The 17821-nt window shown below is 36.5% G+C and overlaps 1 protein-coding gene across 8 annotated transcripts; it reads right to left on the bottom strand.

Moving 5' to 3' along the window:
- Window positions 1-23: 23 nt before the first annotated feature.
- On the bottom strand, window positions 24-17188 carry LOC145896085 (uncharacterized). Of its 8 annotated transcripts, none has more exons than XM_082984913.1 (38): window positions 17069-17188; window positions 16676-16790; window positions 16174-16188; window positions 15166-15220; window positions 13479-13634; window positions 13231-13384; window positions 12903-13035; window positions 12585-12760; window positions 12394-12468; window positions 12100-12226; window positions 11810-11974; window positions 11230-11308; window positions 10811-10980; window positions 10586-10659; window positions 10219-10435; window positions 9889-10016; window positions 9500-9711; window positions 9068-9243; window positions 8911-8993; window positions 8607-8727; window positions 6577-6654; window positions 6141-6213; window positions 5753-5845; window positions 5235-5363; window positions 4707-4843; window positions 4473-4563; window positions 4144-4237; window positions 3694-3856; window positions 2711-3295; window positions 2451-2566; window positions 2284-2381; window positions 1971-2085; window positions 1709-1783; window positions 1324-1505; window positions 867-1075; window positions 508-652; window positions 213-373; window positions 24-146 (listed from the first exon to the last, which is right to left on the bottom strand). In XM_082984913.1, exons 2-38 carry the CDS (start codon window positions 16775-16777, stop codon window positions 126-128), a joined length of 4983 nt encoding a protein of 1660 aa, XP_082841039.1. In that variant the 5' UTR covers window positions 16778-16790; window positions 17069-17188; the 3' UTR covers window positions 24-125. The 8 variants fall into 8 exon arrangements, with proteins under 8 accessions (XP_082841039.1, XP_082841042.1, XP_082841044.1 ...); XM_082984916.1 differs by having other exon boundaries at window positions 13231-13369; XM_082984918.1 differs by lacking the exon at window positions 5235-5363.
- Between the last annotated feature and the right edge of the window lie 633 nt (window positions 17189-17821).

Genomic DNA, 17821 nt, shown 5'->3' with positions numbered 1-17821 from the left:
AGTATTTTAAATGTATGAAAAAAGCGTTTATTATAAATTAGGCTGGTTTGAGAGAGGTGATAATGCATACTAAAAGACAAAAAGGATAAAAAAAACTGATACAGACTGCAGATTGGATCACAGTATCACTTCTTCTTGCTTTGAACCTAGCACAAAGCGGTAAGTTGAAATTTTAAATAGAAACTTAAATATTTGTGTTAAACAAAAATTACCTGTTTGGCACTTAGGTATCGAAGTAAAGGAGGCACCGGTCGACTGGCAAGGGCAGGGGTGGTAACACAGGTTCTATCATCGTTATCTCCAGATATGTTTAATGAGACAGATGAGATGGTCGGTGTATTACTTGTTGTATGAACTATGGGATGACTGTTAGCTGGAAGTAAGTTATAACTCAGGTTGGCCACAAACTCATCATCATCACCATGTTTATTTTGCGCAGAAAACTGCTTATATACTTGGTTTATTTTACCAAACTGCTACTTTTTTAAGTGGATTTCTTAGGCTTACCGGTGTTAGAAATATCAGTGTTAGCAGTTTTTGGTTGTGAATCAGTCCAGTGATTTAAACTTTGTGCATCCCTTTCATTTGTCTTTGATCCGATACGGATGTTGGTCATGGAAGTGTCAGGACTTTTCTCTATTGTGGTGTTGCCCTATAAAAAAGCTGTTGATTGTTTGAAGTAATATATGGGGAACAATGGAGTGGGCCACAATTGGCAATACCTATGTTAAGATTTACCTATGTAAGATTAAAGTTTGTATGGTTTAATTGCATTTTTATTAGTGTGGAAAGTGTCACAACAGTTTGGGAGCACTGTGAAAAACAATACATTTTTAATGCAGCTTTGTTTCTTGATAAATGCGCACCTGGGTGTAAACACGTCCAGCTGAATCAGGTTTTGTGACATTACCACTAATAATATCATCGACTCTACTTTCTTGAGCATTCTTTTCTCCCAGTTTAAGGCTAGCTTTGCGAATTCCTTCTCTGTGACGCTTGTAACTTTGTCGTTTGTCACTAAATGTTGCAACAGTGCTCATGTTGTCCATATTGTCACTGTCAGTGAGGGCTTCATCTACAAAGCAAAATATTGTGCCTATTGCAAACGTTTTTGTCAGGATGTGTGTTCTACAATTTATATTTACACAATAAATCATACTTAATTGCAGGTTGATATCAATTGTTGATATTTATTGTTTAAAACTAGTTTGATTTTATCCAAGTTGTTCCAGTGTAATTTTGTATAGGTACAGATAAAAAGTCACATTATCATGCCCAAACAAACCCTCAAAACTGCACATAATCTTTTCAACTTATACTAACCATCATCAAACACTGTTGCCAAACGTCTCTGTGTGTCTTGCATTAGAGTTTCATGCACATTGGGTTTGATAACCGGTTTATTGTGACTTGCTTGATGTCTTGGACTTTGGTCATCGTGGTCCATTAGGCCTCTGCTTCTTTGTCTTGCTGCCAGGTTTCTTCTTCTGGGCCGTTGACTAAATCTGCAGATTGTTGGAATACAAATAACTACATGTTTTTATTAAAATGTTCTTTAAATATTCTATGTTTATCCAATAGTTGAATGTGTTTTAACTTGTCTTTCTACCACAATACAGGTCAACTCATTTTAACGGTATGTGAATAGAAAGTTTTGGGCTTGTGACAGAAATCCAAATATGTGTAAGGTGAACCAGATATCACTTACGGTATTCCATCATCATGAGAGTTGGGTGGATCCTCTGCACCTTTCTTCCCAGCAGGGTTCGAGGTGGATTCATTACTGCACAAAATTCAAGATAACAGTGTTAAAAATATCTTTACTGTTATTGTGGGTTTAACTCAAAAGCACCAAAAATCTATTTAAACATAATACCATACAACACTTGAAAAAAAACACCAAAATGAAAAGGTAAAGTGACATGCTGACACTGTATTTTTACTGTTAATTCAATTTCAATTCTTCCCACCTTTCCCTTCCATGTCCCATGAGTGATCGACGGAGTTCAGCTATATTTGCTACCACCGGAGGCACTCTTGTTCCACTTTTAGGAACGATAGCCAGCCCTATCCGATCAGACATACCTAAAGAGTTATGTTAATAACTTATATATATTTTTGTGTTCAATTATAAAACAACAGTGATATAATGTCATTTTATATGAGTGTTGCCGTCTAGTGTCTTCGGCCACTGACCAGTGGTTTAATTTTTCCAAGGACTGTACTTATTCTACACATAAAAGCTGTGCATATTTACATAATGTAGTAAACCTTATGTCATACCAAAAAATGAATCATCTGTTGTTTGGTAGCTTTTAGCGCGGTAGTGGTTGCTATGTACCTCAGCAACACTGTCTGCTGGTTTCGGTTTCACATAATACCTGAACATTCACAATTGGCACATTTGCAATTTCTCATCTAAAAAGCTTTACAAAGTGACTTCTACCAACCTATTGCTCTTTATGGTAAGCTTATCAGGGTCTGTTTCCATGACAACTGCATTTGATTTTTTGATGCCGGTCGGAATGATGGTGGTGTCAGTTGTGCGTGGCAGTGCGAGTTCACCCTTAGTTTAAATGATATTAAACAATTTATTTTGTCTGTAGTATTCAAGTCACAAATATATTTTCCACGTCTAAATATTGTTTTTAATCTGTCCAGTAGTGTGAGTACTGTTTAAAAAATCAGTGAATAACTTATGATGACCAACCTGTACCAGTGCTTTCATATCTGATTGGTTTAAAGAGGTTCCTCTCTTTGGAAGTGCAATCGTCAAATCTGACGAGGATTGTTCTGTAGTTTTCCTTGGACTGCGACCTTCACCAAAGTCATTTGCTATTTCTGCAGCATGTTGCTTTGCAAATGAGCTTGGATTGTTCAACAAGCTTTGTCTTTTTCGAACTATTTCTTCCTTGATTGAGGAATTCTCTTCATAGTGAAGTTTATTGGAATGAAATGGTTTCATAGCAGTAAGTTTATTTCCTGGATTGTGTTCGGCCTTGTCGTTGCTGATCCATGTTAATATTCTGGGTTTTGATTGGTTGCCACCACCCAATGACAAATCACTCTTTGTCAGTTTATCTTCCACTTGTTCTCTGTTGGGTAAGTCTAAAATTGTGTCAGGTTTTGATCCTTGTGCGTCCTCTGGCAAACTGTCTTTGCTTGTCAAATAGTGTGATCGACTTTTGTAGGATAAAATTGTTTGTTTTTTTGTTTCATCAAAACCCTCCATCAGTGGGTGACTTGTGTCCACTGTTATTGAAGTTTGGGAAGGAAGGGCAAAGTTTGACAGTTTCTGTAAAGTATTTGTGAGTATTTAGTTGCCAACCGTGGTGAATTTAGAGGCTGATTGATTCGATGATTTCAGTGCAGCATATCAAACAAAATATTACTCTTTGTTATGTTTCTGTTACCTGTCAGTAATAGATTTAAATATACTTCAGTGCGAAAAATATACTTCAGTGCAAAAAAGGATTTGGTTACACAGAATAGAAAAGCGAAAGCGAATATGCTAATTATTATAAGCAAATGTTTTAAACACTGCTGTGCTAATTATTATTATTAACATAAAGTTGTTTTTAACAGATATGAAAAACTTATCAAACATGAATTTTTTCAAAAGCTATTCTGACAAATAACTCTAGATAACATATATGAGGAATCTCAGTTCTTACAATCCAACATGCTTCTTACTTTTGAAGTTGTTTCACTATTGGAACTGATTGGCCGACTGCTTCTATGTGTGGTAAGGAACTCTGTGTCACTGTCGTCAGCAAAGGGACGTAAATCCCTGGCAGAGAAAGTTTCCTCTTTGTGTCCGATGGAGGCAGAAGAGCTTCCTTCCCTCCTTGCACTTCTGCAAACAGTGGCATGAGGGAAATATTAAACCTATTTTTTTTTATTTTAAACACGTGGCTTATACAAAAACAAGGAACTGAGTATTTTTTTTAATTTGGACAAAGATCTTACACTGATATGCAATGAGATTAAAACAATCGCATTATATGTTTTTGACATGAATTATTTTAACAAAGTACTCAAACAAAAATACTTTAATTTTTATGATTGATAACTTTACGATAATGTTCAGCAATGATTTTGATGTTACCACAATCCAAGAGTACACAGTTTGTGTTCTCATACCTTGGTTTATGAGCAATGGGGTTAGATGCAGATGCTGTACGTGAAATGGGTCTCATTTTGTCAGTTTGCGAAGTCATGATTGAGTATTCTTGACCTGGTTCATGCATTTGAAATGTTATTTTTGTATCACATGAATGAGTGCAACAGACAAAATGCAAACAAGTTCTATGGCAACTAAATGTGAAGCAAGCATGACTTAACGGCGATAAGTGCTATGGAGTAATGAAAACATTCATAAACCAACTTGAGAAACTACACTGTCTGACTACAAAGAAGCAAGTGTTTATCGTGTAACCAATTAAAATTGGTCGTAAAATAGATGTTAGTACCGAGATCATCCTTTTTTTCTTCAAATGGGTTTGGGTGTTGTTTGATTGGTGAACCAGAAGACACACGATTGCCTGTTGCTGATGCAGTTCTCTAAAAGTAAATTATTCTCGTAAAATGTATTCACATGGTAAATAGTCCCATGCCATTTAACCTAAATATTGCTAAATTCACAAGTAAGTTAATACTGTTTCAGCAAAACATTGAAGTTAATGGGTCATGTGTTTTTTTCTGACCGTTTTAGTGACATTTTCTTTCCTTTGTTGCATTTCAGCTACTGCCACCAAGTGTTTTTGTGCAAGTAAACGTTGTTGACCGGCACTTAGTTGTCTTTTTAAAGCAGATTGTCGAAGAATCTCATACTGCTCCTCAGCTAGAAAAAATTTTTTTTAATAACTTTCTTATAGTAGTTGTGCTTTCCTAATCCAAAAAACAAAATTTTGGAAACCTGTACAAGCAATAATTTGTCTCGACAAACCAAACAACTTCAAATGATTTTTTTGCTGGATTCAAACAAGCAAGTTTTGTTTCACACAAAGATGTTAGTAAAAAAAAAACAACACAAAGAATCTAGGGAAATGTAGTGAAAGAAATTCTCTTGAGATGTACAATGTACATAAATTCGTACATACTATTGTAATGTTATAGAGAAATGCTTAGAAAGAGTTACAAATTCTGCCCACAAAAAAACAGATTTTTTTTGAAGTTTTTTTGAAAATTCCACACAGTATTTAGGTTTGCAATCAACAGCATTTTTTTCAAACCAAGCATTGCTTCTTTTTCAACTTCTTTTTGGTCATCACTGTCTGTTTCATTATTGGAGTTTGGTTGTGGTGACCATTGGCAAGATGCATTTCGCATCTCTGGGCTGTTAGGTTTGGAATCATCAGATTCTGATTCAAGATTTAACTTTATTGACTAACATTGCATCTGCCATGTTACAAGACTTCATCAAGGTTATTACAGAGCAAAAGGAGTTTTGAAAATTACACCATGCTTAGTGGGACCAACAACTCAAGAACAAAAACCCACTATATTTATTGGAAAATTCATTCTGTCCTGCATGCTATACCCCCAAAACATCAAGTAAACAAAAATGTTATTTTGTCTTTTTATTTTGTTCTCCAGGTTTTAGGAGCATATTTCTTCCTAAAAAGTAGATTTAATATAATCCTTGGGTTCTGTAGAACCAACTTTGTAAACCACTGCTGTGGTGTATATAAATATGACAACTATTCCAGGATTTAGTTGCTAGGAGATGTGATTGCTGAAGATTTATTACCTGACATCATTCCAAGTTGGTTTGCCAAGTACTTCACCGAGAAGTTTCCATCTGCTGGTGGTTTACTTCCATTGCTGTACCTCAGTGGATAGTCTATAAAAACAAGGTATGAGTGGAGAGAATATCCAAACTTGTCACATAACTTCTGTTTAAATATACTGATGCTGCCAGGGATATTTATTACATAAAAAAGGATTTTCTGGCAACATAAAACTGGGGATCTTAATTGTCCATTTAAAAGATAGCTGGACAGATATTTCACTACCGTTCGCAGGACATCATGATTTTTGAGGATAATAAGTAGCTTGTACTAATAATTTACTTGGCACCACATGCAAGTTTAGCTTTAAAATAATTTATAGGTTAAAACAGCATTACAACAACTTACCTTTTTTTGCATCTGGCACCATTAATACTCCACTTCTAATGTAGGCTGATGTTAAAACCTCCAAGTAATCAGTCTGTAAAAAACTTTGGGTTGGAAAACAGTCAAAAACTAATCCATTGGCACTGTTAAGTGTTAGTCGAAAAAACGCACGACAAAAACCACACACCTGAGTTTAAAGAAAAATGTATGTACTACTCTTGTTAAATGCATTTGCTATGTATTTTAAACTATTTCAGAAAAAAAGAATGAGCAATGCTTCAATTCAGTATATATCACTAAATGCCAAAAAATTTAAATTCTTTTGGCATCGGAATTTTGAAAATCAGTGCAAACTAGAAATGGCAAAAAAATTTTAATGTTTTCAGTTTTTATGTCGATTAGCAGCAGGGTGGTTCACTTTAAAGTGAAAGATTCTAGCGGCTCTATTCAACTCAACTCTTCTTCCCACGAATCCAGATCGAGTGATGAATATCCCCAGCAAAGGATTCACATACTTGAGTGAAACAGTGGCCAACTGAACATTAGAGGGGGTTAGTTATAAAAAGATGGTTAAGAAACTAACACACTATCAACAAACATGCAGAAGAGATAGAATCTTTTCTAGCGAGAGTACTGGTATACTAGTGAAATGTGTATGTGAACTTTTCTTATCCTGAAACACTTTCCTAACTCAGGATAAGAGCTAACAAGATTGAAACATGCATGTGGATAAAAACTAGGGCTTATGTGAAGGGTGTAGTTTGCTAAAATAATAGACAAAAAAATAAGGATTTATATTTTACTGTATGTTAAAATCAAGTATATAATTTTCCTGTGTTTGTTAACGACTTTTCTTACTCACCTAAGGATATCTTGCAACCTTCTAATCCTTTCTGGGTGGGATCTTAAATAGCTAACACTATAACTCATCTACACTAACTTTGAAACCAATATGAACAATAACCTTTGTCAGCTTAAGTACTTTTGTTTTCTTGCTACAATGCAACAAAATGAATTTCCGTGCTATTCTGCGAAGTAAACCTTTGGCATTTATTTATTTATTTTGCACAAAATCAAATCTTATTAAGGTTCGTTGACGAATAAATCTTGTTTATGCAAAGGGGCATTTATCGCATTTGATGTATGGTGAACTTTCAATCCAATGTGCTTCGAGAGATCTTTTGAGCAACGAAGGGGAAACCATTTATGCCTCAAATTGTCAAGGAATCCATGAGGTACTGCAGGCATTCCTTTTAAAATTTGGGCTGATGTACAATCTCCCTCACTTAGTTGTGTAGCAGTTGGACGGTGTGGTTTTGTTGGGGCTGTCGGAGAACGAAATGATCCAAATGAGGTTTTTGCAGTGATTTTAAGCAACTCTGAATGGCTGGCTTTTGCCTTTGGTGTTTTGTGAGTTGCCACCTTGCTTCTTTTGCAACCCAGTGTGCGTGGACCAGCCTTTGCCTTGCTGTGTTGTTCTGGAACGACATTTGGTGTGGATTGTGTTTTTCTTGACTTGTTGTTATTGACTTTTGGCTGCACATTTTGCTTGCTTTCCACCTCCAATATGGAAGGCAAATTCTGGAGCCGTGTGAGCAGGCTATCCTCCAAGTACTTCCCCGAATTGGAATTTGAAAATCTTTGACCAAAGGCATTGACTACATCAAAGTTCTTTACATCCTGAGGTGTCACTGCACCTTTCGACCTTGATGTGATCTTTGTCTGTTCATTTTTAGGCAACATCGAATCAAAATGCAGCATGTCACCAAGATTAACCTGCCCTGGGGAAACTGTCTTAGATTTCCGGTGTTCATAACTTGATGGTTTGACTAAATTGTGGTAACGCAGAAATGGTTGTTTCATTTTCATTCCAATTTTCTGCAATTTCTGTCTTTGCTCAGTGACTGATTTCTGTTTCTCTGTCTCCAACGTCTGACCCTCGACACCCTCACTTTCGTTATGTTGCTTTGACAAAGCTCTCACATAGTTCTCAATTTTAAAATTAGAGCAATCCCCCGAACGCATCCTTATGCATGTGGGTGTTGGGCCAAGCGAATTTGTACCCACTGTGCTTCTTTGACTGCTCGCACTTTCTGGCATTTTCGACGATGATGGGGTCGTTGTTATTAGTTTGTTGGGGGGCTCAAACTGCACAAAGGTGGCTCGGTTGGTTCGAAGTGGAACAACTGAACGAACTTCAAGCTTAACATTTAAAAGGTTTATTATAGATTGGGAATGTCTGCTAAATCTTGCGGCTTATACCAATATCGAAACTACTAACATCTGACTCTATGGCTAAAACAATGACTCTCTTGCACATAACTAGCATTTTGAATATGCTCTATCTTTGCTTATGATACAAGTACCTTCTTCATTACCTACCGAGAAACAGACAAACAAAGGAAAGATCTGGGTTAAAACCACAAACCACTGCATTCTGTCAGTGAAAAACACAGCCAGTGACGCTAAATCTATCAAACTTCATACCTTCTTTGTTGACTTATCATTACTTGTGCCCCTGTCTTCAGTGTATCCAGATGCAGAGTTTGCAGTGGGGCGTGAGGAAGTGGATCGGTCATCCCTTTTCTTGTTGCTGCCTTGTGAGTATCTAGAAATATATCCAATACAGTGGTTGGGATCTACAACTGCGTAAGTAAGTGGTTATGGAAGGGTACAGATGCTACATAAAGTTTTTATTATATTTGCTGAAAAACAATCCTACATTCACTTACAGTTAGTATCAGGTTCCAATAAAAAGTATTATACAATGGGTGCCTAAGACAGTACTTACCGAATGGCTTTAATTTTGTCGTTTGCTAACTTGGCACTGTGTGACGTTGACTTCATACTTTCTGTTGCTGGCGGAACAACGGCCTGCAACCAATACAAGTTTTCATTGAAAACCCGATTTACAATTAAAATATTTATTATATCCAAACAATCCTTACCTTTGACGGAATAACTTTGTTTCTTTCTCTCCTTGATCTCATTTTCTTTTTCCGCTGCAACTTGGGGGCAATAGCGAGCAGGTGAACAGGCAGTCCATCATCACAAGAAGAATCGGAACCAGAAGTGTCGGACTCCATGTCGCTCATGTAATCATCAATATTAATATCTTCTGATCCTACAAAAGTTCATGTCATTTACTACCAGTTTCACCACTTAGATGCAGTAGTTGGTTCCACAGAAATAAGACCTTTTTATACAAAGGTTATTGATGTTTAAAAGCAAAATTCGGACTATTGCAAGTCTTGTGAATATATAACAGAATAGTTACCAAGATTTTTTTTAATAATGCAGTAAATCACAAAAATATGGTCTCGAAAATTTGTCTTTAGCTTTCGAACACTTGATTTATTTTTACCACATGACAAGTCTACCTTGAAGTCTAAGTTTCTTCATTATCTGTCGTCTCATCCTCTCCTGCAACTCATGCATGCACGCATTGACCTTGGAAAGGTCGGGATCACAGTAATCGAGCAAAGTATCACAGAAATGGTAACCAATCTGCTCAAGGTCATGTGTGTTAAGGTGGGTGTCCTTGCGGGTGCCTGGTAGGGAAGTCCCCCCGAATGTTGCTTCCAGTGTGTAGCTAAAAAGCAAATCATGGATGTTTCTGTTGATGTTTAGTGAAAGGTTTGGTCTCTGTGCTGTTGTTTCTGTTTTTGGTCACAACATTTAGTTAGTTACTCTTTTACTATACAGATAGTTTACAAATATCATGCCTACTGAAAGCACACAATGATATAAAATGTAGTGAACATGTTACCTGTTCATTACTCCAAGATACCACATCACAATCCGTCCTGTTCCTTCCTTGCTCTTCTGTACTTTGTACTTGCAACTATCAAATGAAAACGATTGATGGGCATTCTTCGACAACATCAGAGGAAACACCTAAAGTTTGTGACAGTAATGTTGTTGTTGAAAAAAACTTCACAATGTTTTGAAGGTTGTCGAACTAAAAAAAAAATTCTGTGAAAAAAGGTTTAGGGACTACCAGACTTAAGAGTGTTTGCAACTGCATGATAAAACAACTTGCCTCTGGTACTATTTTTGTAAAGTTTAAAATCAGTACAGGATTCAAAAGGTATTATACCCTTTCTCTCAGTCTCTTCTGGGGGTTATGCTTATTTTCACATCCATAAATGAATATGTTGTTCTTCCTGGAGTGTCCATGAAGGTCACAGTAGAGGACAACTTCTCTTTCTGCTCTCAGCCTTTTCACCATCATCTTTGTGTGCCAAATTGATGGGAAGGAATCTTTCAAAACGGACTTGTAGTTGCGATTTAAATCTCGTCCAGCCAGAGAGCATCTTTAACAAAACATGGTTACCATTAGCAACAGAGTTGTTTGCCAGTTATATTAAGAATAACAAGGATTTTGATTGTCATAACTACAAGAAAAAATTCTACTGTTGACTATGCTTTTGATAAGTAAAAATAAACCAAATATTTGTTCTTGCCTGTAATTTCCAACAATGACTCCGTCAGGATTGAGCATAGGTACAATTTTGAATATAAAGGTATCGCGGAGGAGCTGTAAAAACACATATGTTGATTATGTTTTATGACAAAGCTTTTAGTAAACATTGTGGAGGCCAACAAACACAATAAAGCATTCAAATAAGTAATTTGAATGTTTACAATCTATCGAAAAACTGTAGAAATGTAGTTCTTGTAAGACTTGCTTTGGCGTCAGCAGATTTTCCAGTGAGGTAGTCAAGGAAACCCTTCATCATCCAGGAGGCATTGGTTTCTCCTGGATGGACACGAGCGCTTAAAACAACAGCTTTCTTTGCTCGAGATATCTCCGGGTTGCGCGAAGGTGAGGTGATCGTTAGAATATACACAAGGTTTCCTGCCGAAAGTTTAATTTTAAACAGGAAAGTCCTTCTGGCATAAATTGTACTTTATTTTTCCGACATTTCGTTGGCCATACAGCAAGAAATCAGAAAACGTCAAACAAATAAAGTACATTAATTTATGCCAGAAGAGCAGTCCTGTTTAAATTGTATTATGCCTGGCAGCAAAAGTAGCACAATAAATAATTACTATTTGTTGAGAATTAAATCCATTATTTCTTAGCATTGACTTCAAACATGGATACCTGCTAGGGTTCGGCAGAGGACTCTCTGCTTGCAGAAACGTGAACGCACAGGATCATTAGCTAGCATCAACAAATACTCCTAAAAACGAAAACATTATTTTTTTATGTGGCATTCCATCATTTCATTGTGCATTAGGTTTTACAGTAACTTGAACATTTTTTTTTTTTTTGTGCAGTAATGAGTGTAAGTAAAGTTCCTTTTGTAGAAGCAAATAAGCCATAAAGATCAGTGGAGGGCAGATAGCGTGCACTGATTTAAGTCCAATCAGTGCAGCTGGTGATGAGTATGGTCTTGCCAGTTTACTGCACTGATGAGACCGAAACAGTGTGCCCTACTGTCTGCATTTTACTAAAGTTGCTTAATTAGAAAACACCTGGGTGCAAAGTATCTGGAGTTAAGTAGTCTAAATAAAAAAGCCAAAGCTAGAATGCTGTTCATCATAATGCTGGTAAACGTTTCGAACTCATACAGGGTTACATTTTGAGTACTGATGATGAACCCTGTATGAGTTCGAAACGTTTACCAGCATTATGATGAACAGCATTCTAGCTTTGCCTTTTTAATTTTAAAACACCTTACCTGCAAATCTGTGTAGGTGTATGGGTAGCAATGTGCAAAGTAGCATGTGTCATCTTTGTACGGGAAATCACACTGCCATGTTAAAGAATAATAGCACCTGCCATCGCGACTGCATAGATTGTTTCTATAGTAACGGATGTTCGTTCCAAAGCGAGTCCAGCCAATCTATGCAAGATTTTGTAATTTACTGAAAGCAGTTGTAAAATCAGTTAGTACAATGTTTTGTCATCAAAGAAGTAGCAGGTGGTAAATAAAATTAAAGTTGATTCAAAATCTATGTGGTTTGTAACCTTATTTTTCTTTGCGTTGGAATCAGAGTAGAATAAAGGTCTCATTCCTTGGTTGTAGAGACTGGATGGTTTCATCAGGTTTACAACAGTGAAGCGGTAAGTCTTCCCAGGTCGCATGTTTCTCACTCTGTGAAAATTAGAGTTTGATTATAAATTCATTTTTTAACAGACATTGTACATTTATTTTATATTTCGTTATTAATATGCTTTGAAAGATCCACATCATCAAGTGAAACTATTTCACTTGCCTTACTTTACAAATATATTAAATTTGTGCAAAAAGCACATAGTTACCTGAAGAAGTACCACTGGGTATGTTTGTTTGTGTAAAGGTCTGTCCTCAATGTTAGTTCATACTCAAAGTCGGTTCTGTAAAAAAGGTAGAAATTGCAGTGATAAATTATTCATAAAATGTCTTTTCGCACCACAATTCTACAAAACCATGGCAACTTTATTCTCATGATTATTTATGTTTAATGTCTTACATTTTATCAACTTTCAGCAAGTTTCCACTTTCAAATCTCGACTCAAACTCTAGAGTGGTATTGTCTTCTGGATAATCTCTCGGAGTGAGCGTCATACTTCTCATTGCTAAGCGACAACCTGCAACCCTTGACCTCATGAAGTAGACGTCGCGGCCTGGGTCGTTGTAATAGATCATCTGAAAAAATGTTTTAACAAGTTAAAACACTATGACAAATAATTAGGTAAATTAGGTAGGTAAAATTTTGTTTTTTTTGGTACAATATGTTTAAAATTGAGAAGATATTTGTTTATCGAATAGCACCAGGCAGGTAGCGCACCTCTCCAATCTGTGGTCCTCTGACAGACGGTGTTGGTTCCTTTCCAGTTGGTTTAAAGAGTGGTTCAGGTTGGGAAGGAGTCACGTCAAGGAACCTTATTGCAGGACAAACCACCTGCATGTGGGAGGGCCATCTGTGTGGAAAATAACATAAATTACCATTTATTTTAAATGTTGGACTAACATCATTCACGTTAAGTTCATTTTTTCAGGAAGTAAACACATTTTTCTTATTTAACCTTTACATTACATATCAATATGTAAGCACAAAGCTTTTTTTCCTGCACATTTTTTTTTCCCCAGACTAAAAAAAAATAACTAAATATTACCTTGTGGCTTGTTGAGGTCCAGCCTCCTTAGTGAGCGCATACAGATTTCTTGGTTCTCTTAGTTTGGGAATCTTTCTGCCGGCTTGATATTGAAATACAAGTTGTGTTGTTCTGTGTAGAAGATCATCCGGCAACTGCCCTTCACCCGAAAAGACTGGAATAAAAGTTGGTTTATATTGATAAAATGACAGTATAACAGAGAGTGTTTGTCAACATTGCTACTAACACATAAGCATGTTTATACTTACAAGGTCCTTCAAGAAGTCTGTTGTGTAGAGGAGACCCGGCCTTACCAAGCTGTTCTTCCACAAGGGATAAGTCATGATGACCACTTAATCTTACGTCATAATTCCTTCTCCATTCTTGCAAACTTTGAAAGTTGTCTCGGAATGACGCGTTTCTACCTGTACAAATTCCACCAAATGTTACTGACCACAGTAAATAATAAGTTTAATTTCAGCAAATGGATGTTCCTGCATATATGTTAGACTAACTCAAAAAGTGAAAACAATATGTCTGACAGTGTCAGCAACAAACTGCATGTTTTTTACCTGCTGTTTTGGAACCAGCCATTCCTTGCATAGTGGTTTACATAAAAACAGTTAAGACTACAGAAAATTTACACTGCTGAATGTACAGTGGACACAAATGCATTTTCACTGATTCTAAAAACAAAGATAAAAAAAATGCTACTAATCCAAACTATTTGTGCTGCCTCAAACATTAAACAGGGTTTCAGTAACTAAGTTTCAAATTTTGAACCACTAACAGTCCTTTATCATGAAGCACCACAGCTCAAAGCAGTAAACAAACAATAGCAAGTTGCCATAAAAACAAACTCTTTCACTTTAGATGCTAAAAGTTGTAACAGACAACTGCTGTGTACACAAATAAAAAGTTTACTGCCGGCTCCAGAACAAAGAAACAGAAGCTGAGGAAAGAAAGCATTAGAGGACAAAAGAGCACTTGATAATCTGGCTATTGTGCTGTGGTTTATAGGATAAACATGTCCATTGAATCATCCAAGTCACTTTCAGCCTCTAGGGTTGTTTTTTTCTAGAGCCTCTCTATACCCAAGGAGGGGAAAAGCTATTTGGCATAATTTTTTGGAATGTCTCTGTTTGTAGAAGCTAGGAACATTCATCGAAACCTTTCTACAGTTTTAAAAAAAAAGTGGTTTGTATATTGTTTTGTTTCCTGTCAATATTTCTGCCAACTTTTACACTGAAAACTCAAGCCCACTCTTTTTACATTTTGGTACTCATAAACCTGATGTATTCAAAATTAGGTAGTGGAAATGTTTATAAAAAAATGAAAATATCTTTCCTGGAACCGACCTGCCACCAACTTGCAAATGCTATGAACCATTTTGACATGTAGTTGGTGGTTTGATTGGAGGAAAGTGTTTAAGAAGCAGGGTAATAAAGTGAAGCAAGTGGACTCTGTGATGGATTTAGTTTGTTTCCAGGAGGGATGATTGCCAAATTCTTCAGCCAAGTGCTTCACAAACAGAAGCTGAACCGCCGCTGGCAGGCTGTGAGGCAATTAGTGGTAACTCAAGTGGCGACAGAGTCACAGAAGCCTAGATGATGAAGCCACTTTTAACCACACAAATTCATTAAAGACAGCTGAGGTGATGTATTGGGGAACTGCAGCCAGGTTCGAGTGCCTCACTGAGGTCGCTCAGTCTCTCTTCCTGTTGACATGAAATTGCTTCTTAGTCTGTCTGAATTTCGATGATACATCGCACTTGGAACCTGATCCGCATGACTTTCCACCACTTAAACACTTACTAAGTCACAAAAACTGTCAGCACACCTCTTGTCTGGGTGTGTAATATGTCTGAGTGTTTTAGTAAGAGGGGTATTAAAATTTTCCAAGTGAAATTTTAGTATTGTTAGTCATGCGATAAAGTCACAGCTAACTATTGTTTACCTGTGTAGTATCCATAATGTTGTAGGTGCCTTCTCATAAACTTGTCATATGGATCCTGAAAAACATAATTTTAACAATTTAATCACTACATGCATTTAGCACAACACCCTAAACATTGCAACAGAAAGTTACCCACACAAACACCACACAGTAGCTCACTTCAAATCCACTTATACAAAACTTATGAGTCTTAGTGGGCAAAAAGGACCGAGTTTAAAGAAGTTTCAAACAAACTATTTCTGTCACTAACTCACAGTGTAGTAAAACTCCTCATTGCTTGACAAAACCTCTATGCAATCATCTATTTCTTTCTGTGGTGGATACCAACTGTACTTCGGTCCAACAAACCACTGGTATTTCTGTATTGATAAATGTTTCTGTAAGCTTCCAGCTATGTTCAATATATCCACATCTACAACTAAGCTGTTTTTCTTTTGACTGAAAATATGTTCTCATATAAACTTTATAAATGCTAACCACAGACCTGACAATAATTCTGAGAAGGAAAAGATTGGCCCATAATGAAAAAAAATAGCCATACTTATTTACAATGTGTCAGCGAAAACCTCTACCATTATCAGAAAAATGAAGGCCTGACTGACCAAGCTAGAGGTTTATGATATAAAGACATCATTAGTTAAATGATGATGGCATATTCTTTGAACAATTAGAATCAATTGCCAAATATGTGAATACTGTTTGTTCTATTACATCGTTGAAATAAAAATGGTAACACAATCAAAACTTCCAGTAAGAAAATTTGTAAAAAATACATAAAACAGTGACTCTTTGTGCTTAAGAAATGTGTTACACGAGTGTGTGGTGTTAAAGTGTTGAATATTTTCATTGAATGTGTGTGCAGTCCATGAACATTTTGTTCATACATTTGGACAAAAATCAAAGACACAACACTGGAGTTCAACTAAACAAAAGGAACATTTCTATTGTCACAAAAGTTAGTTCACGTCATAGAAGAGAAAAATAAATAAAAGCACCCATTGTACTTACAGGTGACTTCAGATTCTAAATAAAACAAATATTGATTTGCTTTGTGTGGTCAGACAATTTAAATATATGTTTGGCTTGTGGTAACAATGAGCCCATTCTGTGCAATAATAATACATATCAAAAGTGATAGGTGGTGACAAATTATGTGTTAACTTAATATCATGCCGTGCAGGGTGTGCTGTTTTAACTGTTTACCCATTTCTCTTATTATGATACAAAAGAACATCAGCTCCTTCTCATCTGTTATGGAATTTCTGTTTAGTTTTTTTGTGAATATTAAAAAGGGAACACTTTGTATATTGCAACGTATCTCCTTTTAACAATTGTTAATGGACAAATAAACAATATGTTAAATATATTTCCACAATTGCAAATTGGAACAATATGTTACGATTATAGGCAGTTATAACAGAAACATTGCCAATATATTGTTGTAGGGAGTTTGTCAGCATATGAGATACTTCATACAGCCCCACATACATGGAAGTAGTTGTAAACCTACCTGGTTGTCAACATCATCTAAGTTGCTTTCTTCAATACAATTGTCCCCGTCACCAACATCATCATCCAGACTCTCAAATTCTTGTTGGAGAATGTTTTCCATTATGCTTGTCACCCTGTAATGCAATACCAACATAATTTTTTCACAAAAAATAAAGTTTAAGCATACAATTTACACAAATGAACTTGTGAGAAATAAAATAGGATGGATACTGACAAACAAAATAAATGCACATTTTTGATCAAAGTAATGAAGTACATTCTGGGAGGGTATTGGGCAGAGTAATTATTCTTACGCATTACATAGATTTAATTATGATTGACGTATAAAATGACAGACAACACTAAACAAAGCCATAAAGAAATCCACATACTTTTGTAATGTTGTTCTTACCTATTTCGAGTGTCATGTTTCCATTCGACCCAATTCAGGAAACATTTCTACGTATTATGGTGACTGTTTACACAACAAGTCCCAAGAAATTATCTCCATTCAATCAACAGATTTGATTACGACTGCCCTGAGACTCAAATGAAGCCGGTTTGTAACCAAGCAACGAACGCACCGCACGATCTAGCGGATATTTTTTGCAACAAGTTTCACCGTTAAATGTCTGGTTGCACTGGTTCATTTTTTTAACTATGTCGTATTTATCTAACGACAACATATCGTGGTATCACTCTTGTCATCAGCGGAAGTTAAACCGGGCTCAAAGCGAACCAAACAAACTTTCTCAGAGCCCCCAAAAGCAAGAAAGATCTTCGGAAGTGGTGTGGGTGTCAAAATCCCACGATCCCCTCGATTTGAGAAGCACAGCTCCTGTGGCGAGGAGAAAGTTCTTGGAGAGTAACAACTTTACCACAAAGGACAAGTCGTTCCACGAACCGTCAATCACATTGCAGAAGTGGGGCAAGAAATGGGCTCGAGAAATTGTGCCATCCATGCAGAGCACAAGATGTGAAGAGTGGTCTACTCTGCGAAGCATGCTACCTTCAGAAGGTCACCCCACTAACATATCTCCACCAAACTGGGGAACAGGTGTTTCCCCAGCACCACGCATGTTCAATTCGCGCAAAAGTCGGTTTCCAATCATTAACAGTCCGATGACTCGATATGTCGACGACATGCACAGAACCAACGGACTTT

This window comes from Ascidia mentula, chromosome 3 (assembly GCF_947561715.1).
Source record: "Ascidia mentula chromosome 3, kaAscMent1.1, whole genome shotgun sequence".
In the NCBI taxonomy this organism is placed as follows: domain Eukaryota; kingdom Metazoa; phylum Chordata; class Ascidiacea; order Phlebobranchia; family Ascidiidae; genus Ascidia; species Ascidia mentula.
The sequence above is the reverse complement of the archived record's forward strand: the minus strand, read 5'-3'. Positions and strand labels throughout refer to the sequence as shown.